Here is a 22,901-nt window from a genome sequence, read left to right on the forward strand (position 1 = left end):
TGGGAAAATTAGATTGTAATAAAGCATAATTGACAAAATGCCTGCCTAGTGTATAAGACTTAAGTCCTTAGCTCTGTAACAGTAAATAAATGGATGGATGAATAGATGAAAAATAAATAAATAGGTAGCCGTAGCATTGGTAATTAGAGGCACCACACTTAATAGTGTGCCTAATGTGTGTACATTATAAGTAAATAAATAAAATGTGTTTGATAGACTCAAGCAAATATGTATGAGTTTATTTGAGAATGAGTATTGGGACAGGCCTCTATTTCAAGGGAGCCTTTTTAGGTTGTTGAGGTGTTTTGTTTGTTTATTTTTTGTTTCTTTTTTTTTTTTTAAAGACTGGATTCCTCTATGTACTCTGACAGTCCTAAAACACTCTCTGTTGAGCAGGCTGGCCTTGAACTTGTTTGCCTCCCAAATGCTGGACTTAAAGGCACGTGTCACCACACCCTGTGTTTTGAACAGTGACTTACATCTCTATAGTGACTGTTTTTCTCGACCTGAAACTAGATTTCTACTCTCGCCGTTATCCAGGAACCGTTTCCTACTACATGGGAAACGCATATTGGAGAGGAAGTTGAAGTCTTTGGCCAGAAGGCGCCCTGAAACTAATTCTTGCTTCCTTGTGCCGCTTCCTCTGGGTGCTCTGTGTCTGCAGTTGAACCGTTCAGTCATAGCCTTGAACTGAGTGGGATCCTCACCTGTTGATTTGCTGTATCTGTTTTTCCTTATCCCCACACAGAATGAAGAACTGAGCATCCTATATCCAGCCGCCATTGTGACTATTGATGGCTTTAGTCTTTTTCAGTCCCTCCGTGCTTGTCGGAACCAGGTGGCAAAAGGTAATGTTTTGGCAAGAAGGGTCTAACTTCTGGTGGTGATAGTTCTATTTAGTGTGGCCTGCTCACATGCGTGAGGCGTCTCCTGCAGGGAGTGCCACACTCAGATGTGGCAGTGGCCTGTGGCAGCCTGAGAGCAGCTTGTTTTCTCCACTTAACGCAGAAACACAGCTTGGTTGGGAGAGGAATTGGGTGTAGCTAGCAAACCTCTCCCTAGATGAGAAGCTCTCAGACACATGCACTAAATCCTCCCACTTCACTGAGGATAGAGTCGTCTGTGTGTGTTGGCACATGTCCTCACAGGGGAGAGGACCCAGCAGGTCAGCTCAGCCTCTTTATTTGAAACACTTGTCAATGAAGAGATGCTGGAGGTCTAAACTTCATGTATGAGGATTCGTTATGAGGTGCAAACTACATGGATAGTCAAGGAGCCTCGCTGTGGTGATGACGGAGCATGGGGAAGCCAGGGTCAACAGCAAGGGTGTTCCCTCAGCAGTCTCCACTTGCTGCTGACTTAATTTGTTCATTCATTCATTCAAGACAAGGTCCACTGAGCCTGGCCAGTGGGCCCAGGGACCTGCCCGTCCATCCCCCTGCAGTGTTGTCAGTCACTGGCTCGTTACAGTGTTAACTAGTTTCACCCAGCTGCTGGGGTTCTGGACTCAGGTCCTTGTGTTTGTGTGGAATACTGATGGAGCCGTCTTGCCAGCCCCCTGAGAACAGGTCCTTAGGATATGTTTGCTGCTTAACAACGACAAAGAACTATTTCCAAGCTAACTTTACATAAGGTGCAAAACAGGCAGTTTTTTCTGAGGGCAAATTAGCCTTCATATACCTTTACTATACCTCAGTGGACAGATTGTCTCAGCAGTCTGTGATTGGTAAAATGCTCAAGTCCTGGTTTTGTGATTCTTTTTAGTAGTATGATACTTTGAATTTTTATACCTATTTTCATTATCTTTTAAATTGTTTAAATTTAGCCCATTATAGCATCATTATTTTGAGATTGGTGAAGCAATCACCATTATTGGCAGGCCAAGGCGAGAAGATCTCAAATTCAGAATGAACTGTGATATATGAGTCTTTGCTTAAAAACATAGTCACCATTAATATATTTACAAAAGAGAATGACAATATTTTGTAGGTAACAATTCTATTTTAAAAACTAACAAAAGACAAGTGTGTTACTGGTATTGTCAGCCTTTTTTTTTTTATTTTTAACCACAATCCCTATTTATTTGTTGTGAATAAGACCATGATAAAGTCTGTCCTATTAGCCAGGGAGTAGAGGTCAGATGGCATCAATAGGTGCCCCAAGCCTCTCTCGGCACCCAGGTTCACAGAACAGGCTGAGAGCCAGGACTCGGGCAGTGTTAGAAGCATTGAGCTCTTTCTCCTGTTGGGCAGCTGAAGGCCTGCAGGCTTCTGCAAGTCTGTCTGCCTTAGGCAGAGAAACTGCTCGCTCAGGACCAGGGTCAGCAGGGTCTTTAGCAGTTGCGTTTTTATGTCTGTTGCCATGGCAGGAATAAATCTCATTTTATGCACTTTTCATTACTGTACTTTCTTGTTAGTGGACATTTTAGAACAGTAAATTATATATTAGATTTTTTTTGATAAAACATCATTTTATGCATTATAATATCTCATTTTTATTTTTGATAGCTGCAGCATCAGGCAATGAGAACATACAACCACCACCGTTAGCTTATAAGAAATGGGGTCTACAAGATATTGACACTATTATTGATCATGCTAGTATTGGTAAGTATCGCTAGTTCTATTTTTATTCTTATACTTTTTTATTGACGAGTCTAATTTATTAGAATTGACATTTTATTCCTATGTGAAAAAAAATCCATTGCCTTTAGTGAGACACTGGGAAGTTTTTCAGCTAGGTTTATATCTTTAAGATAAAGTAGCAGGGTTTTTTGATTTTTGTTTTAGTTTGTTTTTCTAAGACAGGGTTTCTTTGTATAGCTCTGACTATTCTGGAACTAGCTCTTGTACTCAGAGATCCATCTGCCTCTGCCTCTGGCTCCTGATTGCTGGGATTAAAGGCGTGCACCGCCACCACCCGGCTAAAATAGCAGTTTTAGGAAAGACTTAATTACACCCTCGGCATTAATATTGCAGTTGTCAAGTAGTCACTCACTATTTTGATGTATTTATCTACTGACACTCTGATTCTTGTAATGATCTTATATTGGACCAGCAGAACATATATAAAGCAGATTTCTTCCCATGACAGTATTTGGGGGCTTATTGTGTTAGTTTTCAGGACTATAGAGATCAAAGACTGGATAGGCTGGTGCATACCTGTCATCTCAGGACTCCAGGCAGGATTGGGAGTTTGAGGCCAGACTGCGTTGTATGAGACTCATAGATAGACAGACAGACAAATATAATACAACATACATACATATGAAAGAAAGAAAGAAAAACGAAAACAAAGCAGAAATAAAGAGATGAAAAGCCATGACTGTCTAGAAGCACAAGGCTAATTAAAGGATATATATAAGAGTAGACAGCTGTAGTAGGAATGAAGGAGAAAGAGAAAGCTCTAGCATTGAACACCTTGACTTACTCTGAGAGTAAAAGAACAAAGCCTCTAGCCAACACACGTGTTGGTCTGTGGTGAGTTGCAGAACATGGTGGAGAAACAGTGAGTGCCAAGCAAGCTGGTAGAGTTAAGAACAGAGAGCCCTCCTCAAACTTAGAGATAGTGACTAGAATCGGCACCTGGGGAGCAGGATGACTTTTTCTCAAGGGTCACAGCCAGCTTTCAGGGAAGGAGCCAGGGAAAAGATGTCCCATCTTCATTCTCCTTTCCCTGGTCTCCTCATGGGACTCCCATTGTCTGAATTCAGTCAGAAGTCAGCAGGAACTGTTGAAAGTCTGGTCTAGAAAGGGCAGGAGCTGTGTGGAGGGCTGCGAGAAGCCTGCACACAGACCTGCTGACTCTGTCTACACAGTCCTGTGTGGAATACTCTAACAGATGCCTTATTGATAAACAGTTTTGTGTGTCTTCAATTTTTCACTAAGAGAAATAAAATTTCTAACTAACATAAAATTCCCAAAGTGTTGAGTTCAGCCCAGGGTCTCCTCCCTGCTCTGGTAATTAAACTTTGGAACATTGAAGCTGGCTGGGGAAAATGATTGGATAGAAAACACTGTTCTATTCATTTATTCCCCAGCCTACAAATAAAAAAACAAAAGGTACAATAAGCTTATATTATGTACATCTTTATGTAAAGTCTTAACTCGTTCAGTAAATAAATACCTATGATTCCCTGGGTAGCAGTCCAGACCTTGCCCCAAGAAAGCTTGCATTCTGGGATAGAGATAAACACAACTAAATGACTAACTGTGGTGCTTTAAAGCACTGGCCGGCTTTGTGGAAGAACTCAGCAGGGGTTATGCTCTAGAGTAGTGGTTCTCCACCTGTGGGTCGTGACCCACCTCACAGGGGTTGCATATCAAATAGCTTGTATAGCAGATATTTACATTTTGATTCATAACAGTGTCAAAATTACAGTTATGAAGTAGCAATGAAATAATTTTATGGTTGGGGTCACCACAGCACAAGGAACTGTGTTAAAGGGTTTCAGTGTTGGGAAAGCTGAGAGTCACGGCTGTAGAATAAAGGATGCACGTAGCCAGACTGCTAAGGCAGGCCTCTCCAGAGAGCACAGCTGGGCTGAGACAGGAAGGGGGAGAAGGAGCAGCTGCAGGAAAGGACATTTGTAGTCAGAGCATTCTTACAGAGGGCACAGTACCAATATAGTTCTGAGGACCCCAAAGACCCTAAAGGTTTTGAGAAGCAAGGGAGGTCAGCATGGCTTGATGGAGTGAGTGTGATAAAGGAAGTCAGGTTGGAGATGTGCAAGGGGACAGAGCTGAAAATAAGGAAGCTGAATCTTACTCTCAATTTTTGGGTTCTGAGACAGCCAGAACTCTGTAGAGAGGCCCTTTCTCAAATAAAAACAAAAAGTACCCCTTGAGTGCTATTTAGAGACAGCTGTGGAGGAGGGAGCAAAGCCATGGGAGTACTTTTGGTAATGCCGGCCTGTGAGACTCGTGGACCTAGAGCAAAAGCAGTAATATTAAGTGCGTTGTACAGTTGCCCAGATAAGAGTTTGAGGAGTGAGAGAAGAGGACCCAAGGAGCCACCCTGCCCACCCTCCTAAGTGAGAGGATCACAGGTGACGTCTTCACTGTGTAGTGTGAGCCGCTGGGTGGAGGAGCAGGTTGTTCACTGACAGGAGAGTGAGGAAGATAAGTAAGGAGGGAAAGTCAAGAGTTACGTTTTTGCATGTTGACTTCCGGCAAAAGCATATTCTAGGAGAGCATGAAGCAGGCAGGTAGGCGTGTGATATGGGGTCAGAGGCAGTTGGGACTGCAGGTACAAATGGTTTAGGGGTACTGTGAAACACCAGCATTGGAGACAGCGTGGACCACTGGATTTGGCAGCTTGGAGCTCTCCATTGACTTGAGCAGTTGTGGGGGAGAGGGAAGAACAGAAGTCAGACGGGGGTGGGTTTGTTTCACAGTAAATGTGTCCACTTCCTATTGTCAAAAGTAACAAATAAGAACAAGAAATAAAATTACAGCATCTCCACTCTCTCCTCTCCAGTGCTGACCAGTTCTTTAAGCTCCTTTTCTGAACACTTTCACAGATGGCTAGACTTGACCTCCAATGTTAAATTCTTTATTTCTTCCTCACACTTGCTACTCTTTTTCTTAAATATTTATTTATTTGTTATGTATACGATATTCTATCTGTGTGTATGCCTGCAGGCCAGAAGAGGGCACCAGACCTTATTACAGATGGTTGTGAGCCACCATGTGGTTGCTGGGAATTGAACTCAGGACCTTTGGAAGAGCAGGCAGTGCTCTTAACCACTGAGCCATCTCTCCAGCCCCACACTTGCTACTCTTTTCTCACTGTTCTTCCATCCACCTTCCCTCTTCCTCAGTCCCTCCCAGTTGCTCAGAGCCCATTACTTGCCCAGGTGCTGCTTGGCCCTGTCTCCCAACCTGTCTCTCACTGTATCCAGTTTTGTCGATCTAGCTCCTCAGAGCACCCAGGAGTCTTTGCAAAACATTGAAATTGCTGCTCCCCTGCTGGGAACAGTACCACCTAACCATGTGGTTTTCCCCTCAGTGCAGGCCCCTGTTCACATGTCACGCTGTCAAGGAGGCCTCATAGGTACTGAGGTAGAAGTGGAAGTGGTCTAGCGAGCTTGACTTTATGGGGATTTATGTGCAGAGGAAATCCAGTGTGTTTCACAGTATGGAAAGGACTTGTGTTTAAAGAAAACATGCAGTGACAAGATTTATAACCCAAATGGGAAAATCTCAGTTTAGGATATAGAATTATAGTTGAAAGCTTCCTCAGCCACAAAAAGATTTACATCATTCTTAATGAAAACAATGAATATGAAATTTTAAGTGGCCTCACAGTTTTGGAAAGGATGGGAGAGGAAGAGGGTCCTCAGTGAGCGATGTCACCTTTATGCATGAAGCACAGTTCCAACACTTGTGACAAAAGACATCATTCATCTAGATTCAGCTGCCAGTGCACAGGTGTGTAGGTAGAAGAACAAGTTAGTATTGTTGCAGAGATCAGGCTAGCCACGTCTGCAGGGGACATTAGTGTCAGACAGTCTGCCGTGTTGAGCATAGGGGTAGCAAAGGGTTGGGAGTTAGGGAAGTACAAGGACAGTGGGGCTGGGATGGGGCTCGTGTGTGTTCACAGCTATTTCTTTCCAGAACAGAAACTCGGGCACTCCGAGGTTAAGATTTACTCTGGAGGGCGTGGAGCAAGATTAGTATAAGGGCCTGTAGGAAGGGCTGTCGTGGAACATGGATCTAAGCTGGATGATAACGGAAAGGAGCCCAAATGTTTCTTGATAAATAAAGGAAAAAATAAGTAGGTTGAAACAGTTACTAAAATAGTAATATCATTGTAAGGGGTCTTTAAAGTAATGGAGATAAAAAAAACAGCCATGCTTGCAATTCAGGTTGATGCTTTTAATATTTATCAGCACTTTCAAATGTGTATTTTGTAGTTTTGAAATAAAACTAACTCAATAGCATTTAAAACAGAAGTAAAAATAATCACTCAAGTGAAGTCATTATAATATATTCCAACTGTGGTTCTTGTCTCTTTTTTTCTTTTAATTATAAGGTATTATGACTCTGTCGCCTTTTGATCAGATGAAGACTGCTTCCGTTATAGGGGGGATTAATGCAACAATTAAAAACAGCCCACCTGCCATGTCTCAGTATATCACTGTGGGGTCCAGTCCCTTCACTGGCTTCTTCTATGCTCTAGAGGTACGAGTTCCATCGTGAGTACAGCTACTCTGAATTTTTTAACTTGCCTAAAAATTAGATATAGTAACTTAACCTTAGAAAGATGAAGTTTAAAATTCTAAGCTTTTTAATCTGAAGCTAAAATTAATCACAAGTTTCTTCTAAATTTTTTTTTATAATTAAAGAAATTATTGTGTATAGATGTGTTTGTGTGATTTGTGTGTGAGACTCAGGACAATGCTTAGAAGTTTGCTCCTCTACCTTGTAGCTGGCCGAGACGAGCTTCCAGTTCCCCCTCCCATCTCCCTGTGGGAATGTGGGGATTACAGATGTAAATTGCTGCATCTGGCTTCTTTCTCTATGTGGATTCTGGGGATTGAACTCAGGTCATGAGGCTTATGCTGCATGTACTTTACCCACTGTGCCATGTCACCAGTTCAAGGTTCTTCTAAATTATTTAGATTAACTGAAAAGCCCTTAAAATCAAAGTAAAGCATTGGGGTGTACTTCAGTTGATAGACTACTTGCTTAGCTTGCCTGAAGCCCGAGTTTGTTCTCTAGCAACACGTAGGAAGCGTGGTAGTGCACTTCTGTAATTCGGAGATAGAAGATCAGAAATTCAAGGTCATCCTCTGCTACATAGCAAGTTTGAAGCTAGCCTGGGCTACATGAGACCTTGTTCTCAGTTCCCCACTATCTGCGTGCGTGTGTGTGCATGCATGTGTGTGTGAGAAACAAAAATTTGAGGTAAAACCAATAATACATTTTGTTTAAATATTGGTGGAGCTGCAGATTGTTAATTATGTCCACCCACCAGGGATTAGGATAAATGAAGAACTGTGAGACAGAGCACGCTCCCGTTACAGTTGATATAAGCTTTGACAGTTGGTTCTTAAAATAGAGAGAAGTTCATTGTTACATTTGGCAGCACTTGTCACTTAAAAAGTAGCCTTCTCTGGGTGGGCTGATCTATCTTTTTACTTTTATACAAATATATATTTACTTTTAAAAAAAAAAAGGAAGGGGGAAAGCTAATTGTGTGTGCATTGTCTTATTGGCCTCCTTGCTTTTCCGTAAGCGCAGTTTAAAGGGAGAAACCCTAAAGGTTGGTTCTAGGCCAGCAGCAGCCAGACACAACAGGAAGCCCTTGCTTCAGGCAGTGTGTTAGTTTGCATTGCTGAGGCCAAAATACTTGTGGAGCACCTTGGACCACTAGCGGATTTACCTATAAATCCTGGCCTTCCTCAGTCTTGTTGCTGCTCCCGAGGCTGATGCCTCCAAAAGGAGTTGCTGCCTCCAAAAGGAGCTGCTGCCACAGAGACTTTGCAACTTGCGTTTTTCTGTAAGGCTCCTTGAGAAGCCAGGCTCCCTCTCAGTTCTCTCCGCATGCCTGTCTTGCAGGGAAGCACTCAGCCGCTGTTGTCTCACGTGGCGCTCGCAGTTGCAAGTAAACTGACTTCTGCTCTCTTTAGTGCTGCCAGGTAATGAAGCTGCCTCTTAACTGCACTGATGTGGGTCTGCCTTGATTGTGCCTAGACTTTGGACTAGTGTCTGCTAGTTTATTTGATTTATTTGTCTCCCCTCCCTTTAGTGGTTGGCTTGGCTGGAAAAGCAAGCATGAAGAAGAGACCGTCCAGAAGCAGAAGCCCAAGATGGAGCCAGCTACTCCCTTAGCTGTGAGGCAAGTCGGCCTGTTCTCTCCTCCAGTGCTTCAAGCAGCGCTTGGGGCTATAGTTGATTTCCTGATTCCCTGACTCAGTAATTCTGAGAATTACTCCTCATGGGGAATTCTTTTTCAACCAGAACACGAGTTCTTTGAAGAGGATAACTCTTCCTTGTTTACTCTAGAACAGAGCAGGGCATCTGTGACTAGAGGGTGTGTTGTTGTTACTTTCTTTTTGGGAAAAGAGGGCTTGATTTTGGCTTTTTAATTGTTGCTTATTACCTAACATAAAATACCACTATAAAAGTAATACTCAAGCTCCTCTTTTTAAAGAGGTTCTTCACCTGGAGAAAGCTGACTAGTTAGCTGTTAGTAAAATCAATTTCTTGAGGTTTGTAGGTTTGCATTCATTACTCTCTAAACAAAGAGGTTATAAAGTCGCATTTCTTCTTGATAGGCTTGGTCTACAGAGTGAGTTCCAGAACAGGCTCCAAAGCTACACAGAGAAACCCTGTCTCGAAAAAACCACACACACACACACACACACACAAAGATATAGATATAGTCTATTTTATTTGTGAATTTTGTTATTTTACATTTCTAACTTCTATTTTTTAATGACAGATTTGGACTTCCGGATTCTAGACGCCATGGAGAAAGCATATGCCTGTCTCCTTGTAACACCCTGGCAGCAGTCACAGATGATTTTGGCAGAGTTATCTTGTTGGACGTTGCTCGAGGAATTGCAATACGGATGTGGAAAGGTACTTCCCTACAACAGTGGAGGAAAAGTTGCCTCAATCTTACCCCAATAGTTGAGCAACTTTATCTCCTTCACCTTGGTTAGTAACAGTAATTAGGACTCTGTGGTTTTTCTTTTTAATGTCAAGTCAGGTCAACAACACTTGGCTGACACTTAATTGGAACATCATCAATTAAAGCAGTGACTTTTGTCTGGTTAGTTAGTTTGGGTTTGTTGTTGTTTGTGGTGCTAGGTTTTGGACCCAGGACCCTGCATATGCTCCCACTGAACTATACCTCCAATTCATCATAGGCACTTTTAACTATGGTTGGTTCTTTTATTTTTACTCTTTGGGAGTCCGCCCTCCACCTCCCAAATAAATATACAGAGACTTATTCTTGCTTATGAATGCTGGGCCTTAGCTTGGCTTGTTTCTAATCCATTTTTCTAATTTAAATATTCTCGTTTCTCTTTAACTAAGTTTTGCCTCTGGGCTTTTTACCTTTCATTATTCTGTATATCTTTCTTTCCTTCTTACTCTGTGGCTGTCTGGGTTCCTGACCCCTGGCATCCTCCTCTCCTCCCTTTCTTGCTCCTCACTTTTACCTAGATTTCTCCTATTTATTCTCTCTGCCCACCAGCCCCACCTATTTCTCTCTTCTGCCTCGCTGTTGACCATTTGGCTTTTTATTAGACCATCACGTGTTTTAGGCAGGCAAAGTGGCACAGCTTTACAGAGCTAAACAAATCCAGCAGAAAAGCATGCACCACATCTTTGCATCATTAAATAAATGGGTGACACACATCTTAAACTAATATTGCACAACATTTAACCTCTTCCTTCTGCACCTACCTTCAGTTCTGTTACTGTCAGCGCCTTGTCCCTGCCACTTTCCATTCTCCACTGAGACCACTGTCGTCCCTGCCGCATTCCATTCTCCACTGAGACCACTGTTGTCCCTGCCACATTCCATTCTCCACTGAGACCACTGTCGTCCCTGCCGCATTCCATTCTCCACTGAGACCACTGTCGTCCCTGCCACATTCCATTCGCCACTGAGACCACTGTCGTCCCTGCCACATTCCATTCTCCACTGAGACCACTGTCGTCCCTGCCACATTCCATTCTCCACTGAGACCACTGTTGTCCCTGCCCTGTCACATTCCATTCTCCACTGAGACCACTGTTGTCCCTGCCACATTCCATTCTCCACTGAGACCACTGTCGTCCCTGCCGCATTCCATTCTCCACTGAGACCACTGTTGTCCCTGCCACATTCCATTCTCCACTGAGACCACTGTTGTCCCTGCCCTGCCACATTCCATTCTCCACTGAGACCACTGTTGTCCCTGCCCTGCCACATTCCATTCTCCACTGAGACCACTGTTGTCCCTGCCCTGCCACATTCCATTCTCCACTGAGACCACTGTTGCTGCTGACATTGTTGTCTCATTGTGCGGCCACTTCAGTCACGTGTCCTTCCCAAGTGTGTTAGTTATAAGAGGATCACCCCAAACAAGACAGCATCAGCTCTTAGCATTTTCTTTATGCTGCTCTGCCATCTACTCTTCATCTTCCGTACCACCACGGAGCTTGGGCAGCGGGAGGACAGCTTATATTTTAGCTGGCCAAACGAGTACTCTCCCAGATCTTTTGTTTTAAGGGAAGAAATCTTTCAAAGAGAGGGAAGGGAGGGAGTGGGAGCCAAGGCAGGGATAGGCTCAAGAAGCTTTGGTGATATCTGCAATGTTTTCTTTTTAAAGAGAAGAGAGATCTGAAGCAAGTATACATGGTGAAATATTAAAATTTGATGTTTTGGGGGCTGGAGAGATGGCTCAGAGGTTAAGAGCATTGCCTGCTCTTCCAAAGGTCCTGAGTTCAATTCCCAGCAACCACATGGTGGCTCACAACCATCTGTAATGAGGTCTGGTGCTCTCTTCTGGCCTGCAGGCATACATGTAGACAGAACACTGTATACATAATAAATAAATAAAATCTCAAAAAAAAGAAAAGAAAAATTGTTTAAAAAAAATTTGATGTTTTGGTGAGAGGTTATTACATTTTCTTATCTTTTCAGTTTAAGATCTCTAATGATAGAAAGATGATATACTTCTCTGGCTTGTCTTCCCCTTAAATAGTCAGAAGTGCATGAGGAACTGCTTTTGAGCCCAGATGAGTAAACTGACTAGCGACCCCTCTCTGTTTACAAGGGTACCGAGACGCACAGATCGGATGGATTCAGATTGTAGAGGACCTCCATGAACGAGTACCAGAAAAGGGAGAGTTTTCCCCCTTTGGAAATACTCAGGGTCCCAGTCGAGTAGCTCAGTTCCTTGTGATCTATGCGCCACGAAGGGGAATTTTGGAAGTATGGAACACACAGCAAGGACCAAGGGTGGGAGCTTTCAACGTGGGCAAGCACTGCAGGTAAGCTGCTCTGGCCATTTGTCTTTTGCTTATGTTGTGAAGTGTAAAGAGACTGCTCATTCGTTTCCCAGCCACTCAAACCCAAATAATCACACAGAAACTATATTAATTACAACACTGCTTGGCCAACAGCTTAGGCATATTCCTAGCTATCTCTTACATCTTAAATCAACCCATTTATATTAATTTGTATATTACCATGAGACTGTGACTTACTGGAAACCTTCAGGGTGGCTGTCTCCTTTGGCAGCTACATGGTATCTCTTTGACTCTGCCTACTCTCTCTCTATATATATATCTCTTCCAGCCTGGCTGTATTCTGCCCTGCCATAGGCCAAAGCAGCTTTATTTGTTAACCAATAAAAGCAACACATATGCAGGACTTTCCACATCAGTGAAGACCCCAAAGAAAAAACCCACCAGTTTCTCAGTGATGGTGCTAAGCAAGGCCCATGCTTTATTTGCCATTGGGCTACAGAGTAATTGCGTTTGTACGGTTTCCTAGAACCTTTGAAGAAAGTAGACCTCTCCATCTGAGGCAGTTCTGCCTTTCCCAGCTTTCTGGCATCAGTGTGTATTTGCCCAGCAGATACCCCGAAGTTCATGAAGCTTAGGTGTAGTCAGAGCTGTCTGCTGATTATAATCTCCCACTGGTATGTGATTGCCTTAGGCTGCTGTATCCCGGCTACAAAATAATGGGCTTAAACAACGTGACAAGTCAGAGTTGGCAGCCTCAGACTTACCAGATCTGTCTTGTTGACCCGGTGTCTGCAAGTGTAAAAACGGTGAATGTGCCTTTCCATTTAGCACTGAGGTAAGAGTGGCTTTGTATCTGCTGCAACTCCTGTGCATAGCACACCTTAGGGTGTTTGCTTGCTTGTTTTGTAGTTAGTGTTTTGTGGTTTATTTTATCACTAGATGATCCCTTTGAGGTTAAGTAGGAAGCATATCGACTACAACAACACAAAAGCCCAAGCTGGCTTGCATCAGGATTAGAAAGAACACAAATGCATATTGTATAATGAGTTGTGTTTATTATTTTAGTGATAAGAAGAGTGAAAGAGCCAAGGACCTGCACTTGGTGAAGAAACTGGCAGCCCTGCTAAAATCAAAGTCACCCTGGCCTGGTAGGTGCCTCTGATCAAAAACATAACTGGACTGTCCCGAGCTGTCTGCACTCTTCCAGGATGAGATGAGGGACATGACATCTTCTCTCAGTGCTTGGAGAGGACAGTGACTCTCAACCTTCCTAATGCTGCAACCCTTTAAAACAGCTTCTCATGTGTGGTGACCCTCAATCAGAAAATTATTTTTATTACTACCTCATAACTGTAATTTTGATATGTAATGTAAATACCTGATATGCAACCCCTGTGAAAGGGTCATGCCACTCCTCAAAGGGGTCATGACCCACAGGCTGAGAACTGCTGATAGTGGGTTGATTAAAACTTCTCAGTAAAATGATAATGCGAGGGAACATGTAGCATGATTAAAAAATGCCAGCCGCAGGCTCTTACCTCTACCTCAGTCTCAAATGGTAACCCTGCCTCCAGGAATCCTCAGAATGAGACTGTGTGTGAGAGCTGTCTCCTCCCGTCTTATATTCCTTTCTAGGGATGGGATTAAAGGCATACAACACTACTGCTGGTTTCTATGACAAACTAGTATGGCTACTGGGATTGAAGGTGTGTGTCACCACTGCCTGGTCTGTAAGGCTGACCAGTGGGGCTGTTTTACTCTCTGATCTTCAGGCAAGCTTTATTTATTAAAATACAAATGAAATATCACTACAGGATCCTGTGAATCCTTTAGAGTGGCAGAGAGTGTATTAGCTCATTTTCTTTAATAAACATCTTTCTTTACTAAATTGAAAATTCCAATTTGATTTTCTCACTATAGATTCATTTGAAACAGAAATAAAGGAGTTGATTCTTGATATTAAGTACCCTGCAACCAAGAGACAAGTAAGTGTGTATAGTAAATGAAATTTCCTTCTGAGAAACTGATATATCACTTGATCCTGAGAAAGATTTATTTTCATATCCCCCCCCATGTAGGAGTGTCTGTTGTCTCCTTTTGAAAAAAAATCTTAACATATATGTGATTCCATGTGCTTTATACACACACACACACCCATGCATAAATCTGGAATAACGGAAGCATAATAACAAATACAGATGTGTGACTGCCACCTTAAGAAATAGAAGCTTACACAAACTCTGAAGAGTATCCCTCTCAGTCCCTGATGAACTTTGTATTCCTCTTTCTAATACTCCATTTCCGTGCAGCTCCTCTAAAGTGTCTTGATGTGTTTTCAGCTTTTCGTAGTTGGAGACATGTTGTCTGTTGTGTTCTGTGACTTGTTCTAGTGTGTTGTGTGAGTGACCCATGCTGAGGGGAGCTGCAGTTGCCACCTTCTAATGTGTGTGCTGCAGCTCATGTCTCCTGCCGTAGAACCAACCGTTCAGGTTGCTTCTAGTTTCTTAGTGAAACCACACTGCATGGTTTTCCCTGTGCGTCCTTCCTGTACACGCACTGCAGGGCTGTCCTGAGCATGCACCTGAGAGTGGGACTGCCTGGCTGTGCATTTCCTCAGCCCTGGTAGGAAGTGACAGATTCCTTCTCCTAATTGCACTTTTCCTGGCGGGTCCTGTGCATCACAGCCTCAGCTTTTCACATGTTGCCAGACTCGCTGTTGAAATTCAGGTCAGTTTTGACTTTATTGACCTGAAGGCCTCAGGCCTGTAAGACTTCCCCACTTTGAGTGCGGTCACAACTAGCAGGTTGTTACGCTTCCAACCCCCTATGAATTATGTGGAACCTGTCCTTTGCTTTGTTTGCTAAGGTGACTCCCAGAACTCAGGGAATTGTATTTGTATGTCAAAACAGATATTGTAAAGAATACTGATAACTAGCTAGGTGCACAGGGCAGTGTTTGTGGAGAAGGGGGTGTGGCCTCCCTGTCCCCTAAAGGAGTCTTTGCATGTTGTAAAGCGTTAGTATAATTTGAAGTTCCAGAACCTCTATCCTTCAAGAGTTTATAGAGGTTTCATTACTTGGGCATGATCGATTGTATCACTGGCTATTATTGGTCAACTTATTTTTAAGTGCTTCTCCTCCCCAGAGGTTAGGAGTGGGGCTAAAAATTATAGTTCTCTAATCGCCTGGTTGGTTGCCGTGGTAACTAGCCCCATCGTGAGACTGCCTCATTAAAGCAGAAGGTATTTGTGTTCTCTCCCACGGAGCTACAAAGGTCTCAGGAGTTCTGTATCAGGAATCTGGGGGCATGCACTAAACGTTACAACAGAACATTCTTCCAGCTTCTCTGTCTATAGGGGTTTAGCACACCTGTTCCAGGGGCGGGGGCCACGACCAGTCTCTAGAACAGATTCTTCTAGCCCCTGTGACTCAGGAAATTACTGTTATAAATTAGAGAGGAGCGATATGCCAGAGACCACAGGCAGAGACCAGTGTGTATATTATCTCACTGCATGTGTGGGAGAAACTGGGGAGGAGTGATTTCTGTTGGAGTCATTTAAAAATGTTCTTTGTTTTATTGTAGAGCAAGAAAGTCTCTTGTGATTTTTTACTCTAATTTCCCATTCCACTGAGCACTTTGGTTTTTGTTTTCCTCAGGACACACACCTCAGTTATTGAACATGGCTGAGAGGGGTTAGTGAACCAAGTAGAGAAAGATGTACCCAGAGTTCTCTCTGAGATGCCATCATCCTTACCGTCCATCACAGAGCTGGGACGATGGCAGGACACATTGTCTTCCGAAGGAGTCTTTTTCTCCCATCAAGTCATACACAAAAGCTTAGGTCTTATGTAAAATGCTAGGAAAAAAAAATCAAGATTTCTGTCGCTTTCCAACACTAGAGGAAAAGCAGAGTCCAGTAAAGACTTTAGGAAACTGAGTCCAGTGACGGGGAGAAAGTGTGCTCGCCCACCAGCCTGCCTTGATGACAGGAGGAAGAGGATCGCGTTTACCCTGGGCTCTGGTCTGTTCTGTACTATGGATGGTTGCCTCACGCCCATTTCACCCCCTCAAACACAGAAGTCATTGTGCTCTGAGACTCATCTTTAGTCTCCCTTATTTATTTTTGGACAGGGTCTTAGTATGTAGCTCTGGCTTATACAGAACTGACAGGTATCGGCCTACCTCTACCTTCCAAGTGCTTGGAGGCCTATGCCCTACCACAGCCAACTTAGGGTTGGGGTTTTTAAACCATGTGTCTCGTTAGTTAATGTCTAATTTAATATGCCAATGTAAAAGGATAAGTATGAACTTTAACTGTTCCTGACTCCTTGATGAGGCATTTACAAACCTGTGGATGGAGATGTTTAAACATCTGAATGGGTTGAGTTGGGAGGGTAGAGTGGGTGCTACATCTAGCTAGCCATGGTGGGAATGGCAGTGTGCCACTGCACATGCAGCAAGCGGTCACGAAGTCATCAACTTTTATAACGACATGCCACTTACCTCTGCTTCTCGTTCATTTCCGGCGGAGTCCAGTTCAGAATAGCTGTCCTCTCCATGTTGTGGGGCCACTGTGTGAGCCAGCAGTTGCCCTCTCTCTCATTCTCAGTCTGGACAGAAGATTACTTACAGACTCCTTGATGTAACTTGAATTTTCAGATGTATGCATTGAATTGGGGATTACAGAGATCTAGGTCTGTGTATAAAATGAAAGCGAGTTTTTTGCTGTATAATCACCAGAATTACTCACTCTTTTGCTCTTAGGCTCTGGAAAGCATTTTGGCCAGTGAGCGTTTATCATTTTCCTGCCTTAGAAACGTTACTCAGACTTTAATGGACACTTTAAAAAATCAAGGTAATAGCTATTGTTATGGTTTCACTTCAGATTGTATATTTCTTTGTGGGACATATGATGCTTTCACATATTAATATAGAGATGACTGATAGGAGGATAGGCAGGTAGATATAAAATAGGGTACTTACTCCATATATACGCTTAATACTTGGGAGCTTGAAAAGATTTCCCATCTCATATTCACACTTGATTTTCAACTGAACTGTCCCAATATATTAACTGTTATTAGGAAGTTTTTTGTCCATGTTTGCATGTATCAAATTCTTAAATAAATAATTAAAGTGATGTTTTTAATATTAAAAAATAAAACTGTGGGCCAAAGAATTAAATTAATTAACAATATAAAAATTTTAAAAGAATGATGAGAAGCTATTACATTGTGAAAGCCATTGGGATGAGGGTGTTGAGCTGATGGTGTGTAAAACCCAAGTAGCGCCAAGGACCATGGTGCACGTCTTTAATCTCAGCTCTCGGGATACAGGAGGAGATGTGTCCTGAGTCCAAAGGCCAGCCAGGGTTGCACAGGAGACCAGTCTTATAAACAACAACAAAACCCAAACAGGTTCTTTTGTTGGCTTTGGCTTTTGCCTTGCCTCCTAGGAAAAGAAAGATTTCTACTGAGGACATTCTTAAAGAGTATTTTCTGACTGGGGTAATTATCAAGAATATTTATCCTTTAAGTGATGTTCTGTTAGTGGAGAGCATCTGTGAGGCTCTCCCTTTTCTCTGATGGACAAAGGACGGAGTTCCAGAAGTCACAGGCTGTGACTGGATTAGGGGGACTGAGCTTTGGAGCTGGCTTCTGTTTGTTTCAACTTGTCGGAAAGGAATCACATTGGAAACTGATTGTTTTAACTACATATTCTACTCAGTTGAGCTTGAAAATAAAATGGCTTAAAATTCCTAGTATTAGTTAAGTTATGGTGTGCAGTAGCATGAATCTAGATCATCTATTTGTAAATTTTTCCTAACAGTAAAACATATACAACTAGATTTATATTTGATTACATTTATGCCTAGTCATGTTTAAGCCAGGCTACAATGGCTTAAAAATTTTTTTTAAAAAGCCTGATATTAAGTTCCTTTAGGTCATAAAGTATCTAACTTTGAGGTTGTTTTCATTTTGATGTTTTCAGTAGACACAAAAAGCTAACTTGGTAAACGGTGACCTTCTTAGAGCTCACACTTCAGTGGAAACAGCTCATTTAAATGTATATCATGCTTGTAAAGTCCCACATCCCTTGAGAGCGTTAACAAAAGATTGGGTTTTGTGTAGAGAATAAGCCAGATAACAAAACCAAAATTAAAAAGCAAATCTCAGTATCAAGTTTGATTGACAAATGGGAGTCCTAAAAATTCTGAAGAGTTTTGTATGTTTTATTATAGCTGTGAGAACATAAGTGTTTCCTGTTACTCTGTCTTAAGTAAGAGTTATTCAAGTTTCCAAAATCTGCCTTTTTAGAGAATATCTGTTTTACATTAGTGAGAAACAGTTAAATTATGCAGAAGTATGCCTCAGCATTAATCATGAACAAAATAAACCTAATTATTGGAGGATATTAGTGAACTTCTACTTTAGGTCTTTTTACCAGGCTGTCCTAAAGATACATTCGTCACAATCCCTAGTTGGTCAGAACCGAGCATCCTCCTTGTCTTTGACCCCCTTGCTAATGTACATCTTCAGGTGAGCACAGCAAGTGCATTGTGCTGGGATGAAGTTGAGTATTGACACGTTTCTTTAAATAGAAGTGCCACAGGCTGGGCCGTGGTGCTGCACTTTAATCCTAGTACTTGGAGGCAGAGACAGGCAGATCTCAGAGTTCAAGGCCAGCCTGGTCTACAGAGGGTTCCAGGAGTCAGGGCTACACAGAGAAACCCTGTCTCAAACACACACACACGTGCACGCACAGACACACAAAAACACACAAAGTGCCACTCAAAGATTTCCTACTTTTGCTCTGTACCTCTTCTCCCCTTATTAGAAAACGTTATTTCACTTGAAAGTTAAGATTTGTTACTTACTGGAATGGAAAATTATCTATGCTTTCAAAATCTATGATAGGTTAATATCAGTATTTAACCCACTAAGGAATTATATTTAAGAGATTATGACAGCCTTTTTATGAGTCTGCTACATATATCTAATATGTTTTTCCTCTCCTGTAGAGCTCGAGTCTGTGGATGAAGGACTGCTGCAATTTTGTGCCAATCAGCTGAAGTTACTACATCTTTACGAATCTGTCAGCCAGTTAAATTCTGTTGATTTTCACTCAGACACACCGTTCTCTGATAACGTAAGTGACAACAAATGTTAGTATTATGCACAGTCATCCCTTTGAGTATTTTCAATTCTTAAACTTTTTTTGAGTAAAAAGTATAAAATTAAAGGTTTAGGGTGGATTTGTTGTTGTTTTTAAGAACTTAAAGGTATGTTTTTTTCTATCAGGCCTCTTTTCTGTTTCTTGATGCTTAGTTTATATTACCAAATTTATATTTTGTAAAAATACAAAACTATTAAATCTCATTGTTAATTCATCTTAACTCTTAGACTCCTTAAATTTTTCTTGACACATTTTTAAGGTGATGTCTTAGTCATTGTCCTATTGTTTAAAGAGACACCATCACCAAGACAACTCTTATAAAAGAAAATATTTAATTAGGGGCTTGGTTTACAGTTTCAGAGGGTTCGTTAGTCCATCTTTATCATGGCAGGCAGCATGCAAGCAGGTGTGGGGCTGAGAGCTTGCATCCTGATCCACAGGCTACAGGCAGAGAAGGAGACTGGGATTGGCTGGGCTTTCGAAACCTGGAAGGCCACCTCCAGTAGCACACCTTCTTCAACAGGGCCACACCTCCTAGTCCTCCCCAACAGTCACCAATTGAAAGCTAAGAATTCAAATCTGTGAGCCTATGGGGGCCATTCCCACTCATGCCACCACTGGCGACTTTTAAAAAGATGTTCTGAAAAAAGCACTGGAGAGCTTTTCCATGTCAGATGAACCCAAGTCCTTAGCCCAGCTGTGCCACTGCAAGAGTCTGCTCTGCTCTTGTATTTCTTCCCCTTCCCAAGAAGGGAGGGAGCCATTTTCAGGCCCTTCTGGGTGTTGCCTGGTTGGATACCTGCTGCAAGCAACCACCTACCTTGACTCATAGCTAGGGCACAAGCCAGTTAAGAGCTCTGTGAAGTGCTGAGCAGAAGTGAGTACTCCCAGCCATCTGCAGGCCTGTTTCTCCTCAGCCCTCTGCTGAGGAAAGACCTCCTTCCTGAAGACTTTCAGCCTGGTTCTCAGTGAGGGCCACACAGATGGAATTCTGGTAGTCTATGTGCTGGTGCGTCCCCTGGTAACTTAAAGGGATCTTGACGGGGGCGCTGTAAGTGGTGGGCACCTCACCTCAAACCTTCAGTGAAGCGGGTAGGTTGGAGAGAATGCTAAATAATTTTTTTGGGGGGGATGGAGTTTTCTCTTTATAATTATTTTAATTTAATTAACCTTTTGGTTGTTTGTGCAATATTATATATTTTAAATTATAATGCATCTCCCCCGGAGTATTTTGTAGCTGGGATAAGAAAAAAGAAAAAGAAAAAAAATTCTAACAGCTTTTAGTTTTGTAATTAAAAAGAAACAAAAAGCAAAGTTTGTCCTGAACCTTTTACAGATTTGTCATAACAGCATTAAAGTGATTGAACAGGAAAAAAAGGTATTTTGAAAAACTTCATAATAAAAATATTTTCAGTTTTCTGTTGTGACAAAACTGTAACTTTTCTTCTTGACTTTTCATATTATTATTGCTGTCTGTTTGCCTGTGAGTGTGGTGTGGACCTGCCATAGCTTATGTGGTGGGCAGAGTTCAACTGTCAACTGGAGTTGCTTCTCTCCATCCTCCACGCGTTCCAGAGGTTGGACGCAGACCATCAGGCTTGTGGGGCAAGCACTTCCAGTTGCTGAGCTGTCTCACTGGCCATGTTTTAAAGAAAATAGAAGAAAGATTCTGCCAAGCTGGGCAGTGGTGGCACACACCTTTAATTCCAGCACTTGGGAGGAAGCAGAACTAGGCACATCTCTGAGTTCAAGGCCAGCCTGGTCTACAGAGTGAGTTCTAGACAACCAGGGCTACACAGAGAAGCCCTGTCTTGAAAAACCAGGAAAAATAAAAAAGAAAGATTCTGCCAAACAAGAGGTCAGTTTTTCTGCATTGTTAACTAATGGCTAGCTTGCTCTTTTGTGAATTATATACTGAAATAAAATTCTAAAATAGTCTATCTCATATCAAAGTGTTAAAGATAACTGTACTAAATATTGTCTGCGTTGTGTAAGACATCAAGTAGTGACAGTCCCTTTCAGTCTTCAGTATAGTGCAGTAGTTGCTCTAAGAAATACATGCAGAGTTTCCCTGAATGGAAACTAGAGAGATAGAGTGTCTGTCTTCCTCTCAGATGACTGTTCCCTAGTGTAGATTGCTCAGCCTGGAAGCCCCACCCATGTCTTCTGCTTATCCAAGGCAGGTTTACTAAAATGATTTTAGTGATTTTTCAAGTCACCAATAATACTTGTTTAAAAATTAGCCTGTCTTATTGAACATTAAGTTTACATGTACAACTATATAAATAATTTTAAACTGAAAAATGAAAGAGTACATTATATCTTCTGGTTTTGGGGATTTTAGATTTTAACATTTAGGTAAAACACTCATAGTGGTGTTCTCTAGTTACCATGAAAAATTGTGAAAGCAATTCTTTAGGATCAGACCATCTACCTCAGTAATTGTAAACACCAGGAACGTGCAAATTGATGAGGGGGCTTACAGGAAGAATTGCCTGCACAGTTCTTAGGTTCTTCTCATCAAGAGCAAATGGTCTTGCATGTGCCCGGTAAAAGAGAATAACCAGGCATGGTGTTACTGTCCTGGAGCTTCAGCTGCTTGGAGGGCTGAGAGAACATTGCAGTTCTAGATATAAAGGCACCATAATTAGGCACCATCTCAAAAAGACAAAAACAAAACAAAGCTGAATGTGTATGATTGTGGTTTTAATTGTGTAACACTCAGCGAAAGGTTTTCCTTGCTATGGCAGATTTACAGGGTTTTCAGAAAAAATGATGATATCATGTAGTGTGTCTTTGTATGTCCTGTGTGAATTGGTTGAAAGACTGGCCAGTTCTAGTTGAGTTGTGACATCTTTGTGTCCCTGGTTGCAAAGAGAACCTATGAGCAAAGGTGCTGAGAATTATGTCTATGGTATACTGGTCATGTTGCACAGAGACATGCAGCCACATGGAAAACGAAGTTATACTTTTCATACTTGGATTATTTTCTATTTTATGATACATATTTATTAGGCCCCTAACTTTTAGAAGAGTATATAGTACTCTAAAGAAATCCCGAAAATGGCACTCTTAGTAGTAGTTTCTCAAGGTTAGTTTACATGTATAACCCCATATTCATGAGATGTCATTCAAAACAGTACATTACCTCTGTTATATTTCATACTAATTTTTAAAGTTACCATTGCTCAACTACCTTGACTCTCAGATCCAATAAGGGGCTAGCTTTTGTAGCAATTCATAGAGACATGGCCTACTCTTACTGTTGAAGGACTTGGCTGTGTTGCTAAGACTGGACGATAAGGAACTGGTGAAGCTCCGGGCCTTATTAGAGAAGTATAAACACGAAAACACCAAGACCACTGTCCGGTTTTCTGAGGATGCAGACGGAGTGCTACCTGTCAAGACCTTCCTCGAATATCTAGAGTATGAGAAGGATGTGCTGAGCATAAAGAAGATAAGCGAAGAGGAGTATGTGGCTCTAGGTAGGTAACATCCTGTAATCTGCTCCGAATGCCCTCACTCTTGTACAGAAGAAGTCCTAGTGCAAGTGTACAGCAACTCGGTGTTTGCTTTTGTTTGAAATGCAATGACCAAATGATTCATTGCGGTCAGCAATGTATTCTGGGCACTCACATATCATTTCACACAAATTAAATTGTGTTAATAAGCCTTCTACAAAGGAAGTATTGGGGCTGAAGAGATGGCTCAGTCAGTAAAGTGATTGCTGTGCAAACTTAGGGACCATA

General features: G+C 42.1%; 1 protein-coding gene and 1 non-coding gene across 4 annotated transcripts in view; both read left to right on the top strand.

Moving 5' to 3' along the window:
- Rab3gap2 (RAB3 GTPase activating non-catalytic protein subunit 2) overlaps positions 1–22,901 on the top strand; it is an 89,554-nt gene that overhangs the window by 38,222 nt on the left and 28,431 nt on the right. For all 3 annotated transcript variants that reach the window (XM_041635493.1, XM_041635494.1, XM_041635495.1), the window contains exons 8-20: positions 749–848; positions 2,508–2,606; positions 7,036–7,184; positions 8,565–8,644; positions 8,755–8,844; positions 9,451–9,590; positions 11,780–11,996; positions 12,667–12,810; positions 13,041–13,123; positions 13,896–13,960; positions 16,741–16,831; positions 18,998–19,125; positions 22,424–22,637. In XM_041635493.1, the coding sequence (XP_041491427.1) occupies positions 749–848; positions 2,508–2,606; positions 7,036–7,184; positions 8,565–8,644; positions 8,755–8,844; positions 9,451–9,590; positions 11,780–11,996; positions 12,667–12,810; positions 13,041–13,123; positions 13,896–13,960; positions 16,741–16,831; positions 18,998–19,125; positions 22,424–22,637 (1,600 nt within the window). The remainder of the gene's footprint in view (positions 1–748; positions 849–2,507; positions 2,607–7,035; positions 7,185–8,564; positions 8,645–8,754; positions 8,845–9,450; positions 9,591–11,779; positions 11,997–12,666; positions 12,811–13,040; positions 13,124–13,895; positions 13,961–16,740; positions 16,832–18,997; positions 19,126–22,423; positions 22,638–22,901) is intronic.
- On the top strand, positions 3,917–4,048 carry LOC121435959. The gene has a single exon (XR_005972636.1). It is a non-coding gene; the product is annotated as a small nucleolar RNA SNORA36 family (small nucleolar RNA).

This window comes from Microtus oregoni, unplaced genomic scaffold (assembly GCF_018167655.1).
Source record: "Microtus oregoni isolate MIOR12 unplaced genomic scaffold, Mior012 000047F_ref0000412, whole genome shotgun sequence".
NCBI lineage: Eukaryota > Metazoa > Chordata > Mammalia > Rodentia > Cricetidae > Microtus > Microtus oregoni.